Below are 3,030 nucleotides of genomic sequence, written 5' to 3'. Positions count from 1 at the left end.
TTTTTTTTTTTTGGCAAAGTATAGAAATTTGGAGATTTTGTGTCCTTGGGTGGAATAAGGGATAAGAACATCCTTTGAATGCCAAGCTGACTCAACCTCTTTTGGCTACCTTTCTGGTCAGCAGCCCTTTTCAGATTTGAGTCTCAGAATCCTTCAGTTTAGAGGCTAGAGAGATGACTCGTGTTTCTTGCTCTTGCAGAGAATCTGGGTATAGTTCCCAGTACTCCAATGGAAGCTCACAGTTATCTGTAACTACAGTTCCAGGGGATCCAATACGCACTTCTGGCCTCCTTGGGCACCAGGGACACACATGGTACACATACATACATGCAGGCTAACAGTTATATTAAAAATTCCTCCAGTTTAGGGGCTCAGAGGTTAAGAGCACTGGCTGCTCTTGCAAAGAACCTGGGTTCAGATCCCAGCACCACATGGCAGCTAACAACTGTCTGAAACTCCAGATCCCGGGATTCAATGTCCTCTTCTGGCCTTTGTGGGCATTATATGCACATGGTGCTATTACATACATGCTGGTAAAACACTCATACACATAAAATAAAGTTAAAAAACTTTTGTAATTCTCTAGTTTAGCTCCCTGCTCCTTACCCTCTGCATCCCATCAGGTACTGTGCCAATCAGTCAGTTCTGATATTCTGGATTCAAAGGTCAATACTGAAAAGGCAAGAGTCTTCGCCCTCTCACCCTCCAAAGAAAGCAATAATAAAGAGAGCAAAGATTGCCCAGGTCAAGTTGTAGGCAGGGAGAAGATGGGAGGAGGCATGTGATACACACCCCAGCCCTTCTTGAGAAATAGCAGCCTGGGCACGTGGGCACGCACAGCTATCCCCAGGACTGCAAAGTAAACACAAGTGGAGGGTGACCTGAGCCAAGCAGAGTTAGACAGTGAAGCATTGCATTCACTCCAGCTGAGGAGAAACCCCACAAGAAGGGAAGGGAGTGCTGAGGGAGAACAAAACCCCACATCCCTCCAAAGATCTCTGGTCCAAGGTCTTTTGCCCTTCCAAGTCAGCTTCATTTGCTTTCTGCTGGCAGTGGAGTGGCAGGAGGCAGGAGGTGTCAGTGGTTGGTGTAAAGACAGGCTCTACTCCAACTTCTTGGAGAGATCATGGCCTCATAGCCCACCAGTCTAGTTGGGAAGGCCCAAGCGGGACTGTTTCTCTTTCCAGTCCCTGGAAGAGGGCCTCCAGCTAAGACAGGGTAAGCAGTCAGTGATCAGGCAGGGTAGGATTGGGGGTCACTGCTTGGAGGATGGGATCTTGTTTTCTTCGGAAGATGGCTGGGTAATTCTTTCCTCCATTACGTAGAACTTTTTTTCCTTCCTCAGTTGAAGTACCTAGATGTCCCACAATGGGGTCTTCACTCTGGAGAAGGAGGGTTCAATATGTCCTTGTCCATCTTTCTGATTGCCCTGGGTCTCTAGACTCCAATCCTCATGCCCCTAAGCTAGGTTCAAAGACTACAGGACCACTGTGAACAGGCCTGCATCTTTGCAATTTCCCTTAGGCATCCTACTTACCAGCTCCTCCAGGGGCACACGCTCAAACAGTGGGTGCTCTTCAAAATGGGTACACATCCATTGGTGTAGCTCCCATACATCAGTTGTGGTATATACCAGGCCCTGTATAGGCAAAATTATCCTAGAGAGAGACTACATGCAACTGAGCTGCAAGCTGAGTGATAGTGTGGGTGTCTAAATGCCCCTCAAATGAGTTCTGAGTAAAGGGCTCCTGGGTAGGCTACTTACACCATCTTCCCTCCCAACTCACCCCAACTCTCAGCACATAGGCATATTCTGCCAGCAGTGTGGGACTGATGATTCGCCATTTGTGCTTTGTCCGCTTGAAATGTGGGTCAGGGAAGAGGAAAAACATCTTTGTCAGCTGTGAGACAGACATGTACCAGCGGGTTGGTTGTGAGTGCAGCCTTCCACCTGCCTACCAACCTAACCCACCAGGGCTGCTCCCCACCTGGCCCTTGCAGAAGAAGTTAGGAAGGTGCTTCATGGCATTACTACGGAGACAGGCGATGTTCTGGAAGCCACCTCCAGGAGTTGCACGGAGGGCTTGGATCCTATCTTGTACATAGTCCGACACCTTCACCCGAATTTCCAGACCCAGAATCAGGGTGTCTGGGAAGAGTGGGGACAGTGCCACTGCAGAAAGAAACAGTGATAGGATTGTCAATCTCACACTTTCAGGAAGTACAGGGGTTAACGCAGGAAAAAAAGTCCCTCAATTTGCAATGGGGTCGGGGGAGACAGCTATATGATAGTTCTCCACAGAAGAGGAAAGATATATAAACCATCAGTGGAGCTGGGCATGGTGGTGCAAGTGTTTAATCTCAGCACTTGGGAGGCAGAGGCAAGCAGGTCTCTTTGAGTTCCAGGCTAGTCTGGTCTATATAGCAAGTTATAGGCCAGCCAGGGACTACCCTGTCTCAAAAAAACAAAAACAAGAAAAAACAAAATAAAAATAAATAAATAAAATAAAATAAAAGAACCACCTGTTACATGGGTTAGAATAAAAAGGCTGAGACTACAGGTATGATCTGCAAATGCTTTAGCATTTTCAGTTATATATGGTCTCATTTAATCCCTTATAACATTCTGGCAGACTGTGAAGGTGGGGAAACAGGGTCAGAAATGCTCAAGATCACTGAACTAACAAAGGGGAGAGCTGGAAAACAAGTCAAAGTTTTCAGCTTCCAAGTATCATACTTCCTTTCTGTTACTCTGTTATTTATAGGGGAAGATATAGAAACAGGTTAGTGGCTTGGCATGCATGCCTAGGATAACAGACACAATTAAGAGGAACCCCAAAACATGAGTGGAGCAGAATGTGTCCTGGTGAGAAAGGGGGTAGGAGAGGGAAGGTGGTGGAATCCCTGAGAAAGACAGTTCAGGGTCAGTAGCCACAGTCGCTGATCTCTGACGCTTGTGCTGACCGGCTCACTGATCCAGCACGGGACAAGAAAAATGGCTCATGTAGAGACTGGAGCCAGACAGAACAA

The 3,030-nt window shown here is 47.2% G+C and overlaps 1 protein-coding gene across 4 annotated transcripts in view; it reads right to left on the bottom strand.

Annotated features, from left to right (window-relative positions):
• Positions 1–556: 556 nt before the first annotated feature.
• The window catches only part of Mettl1 (methyltransferase like 1), a 4,263-nt gene continuing 1,789 nt past the window's right edge, over positions 557–3,030 (bottom strand). For 2 of the 4 annotated variants that reach the window (XM_029568785.1, XM_008844042.3), the window contains exons 3-6: positions 1,989–2,173; positions 1,788–1,901; positions 1,538–1,639; positions 557–1,382 (exon numbers count right to left, since the gene is read on the bottom strand). In XM_029568785.1, coding sequence (XP_029424645.1) covers positions 1,227–1,382; positions 1,538–1,639; positions 1,788–1,901; positions 1,989–2,173 — 557 coding nt within the window. In that variant the 3' untranslated portion in view covers positions 557–1,226. The remainder of the gene's footprint in view (positions 1,383–1,537; positions 1,640–1,787; positions 1,902–1,988; positions 2,174–3,030) is intronic. The other 2 variants (XM_008844043.3, XM_008844044.3) reach the window with 2 other exon arrangements.

Source organism: Nannospalax galili, unplaced genomic scaffold, assembly GCF_000622305.1.
Source record: "Nannospalax galili isolate Female #2095 unplaced genomic scaffold, S.galili_v1.0 scaffold340, whole genome shotgun sequence".
NCBI lineage: Eukaryota > Metazoa > Chordata > Mammalia > Rodentia > Spalacidae > Nannospalax > Nannospalax galili.
This window is presented reverse-complemented; position numbering and strand designations above follow the sequence as displayed.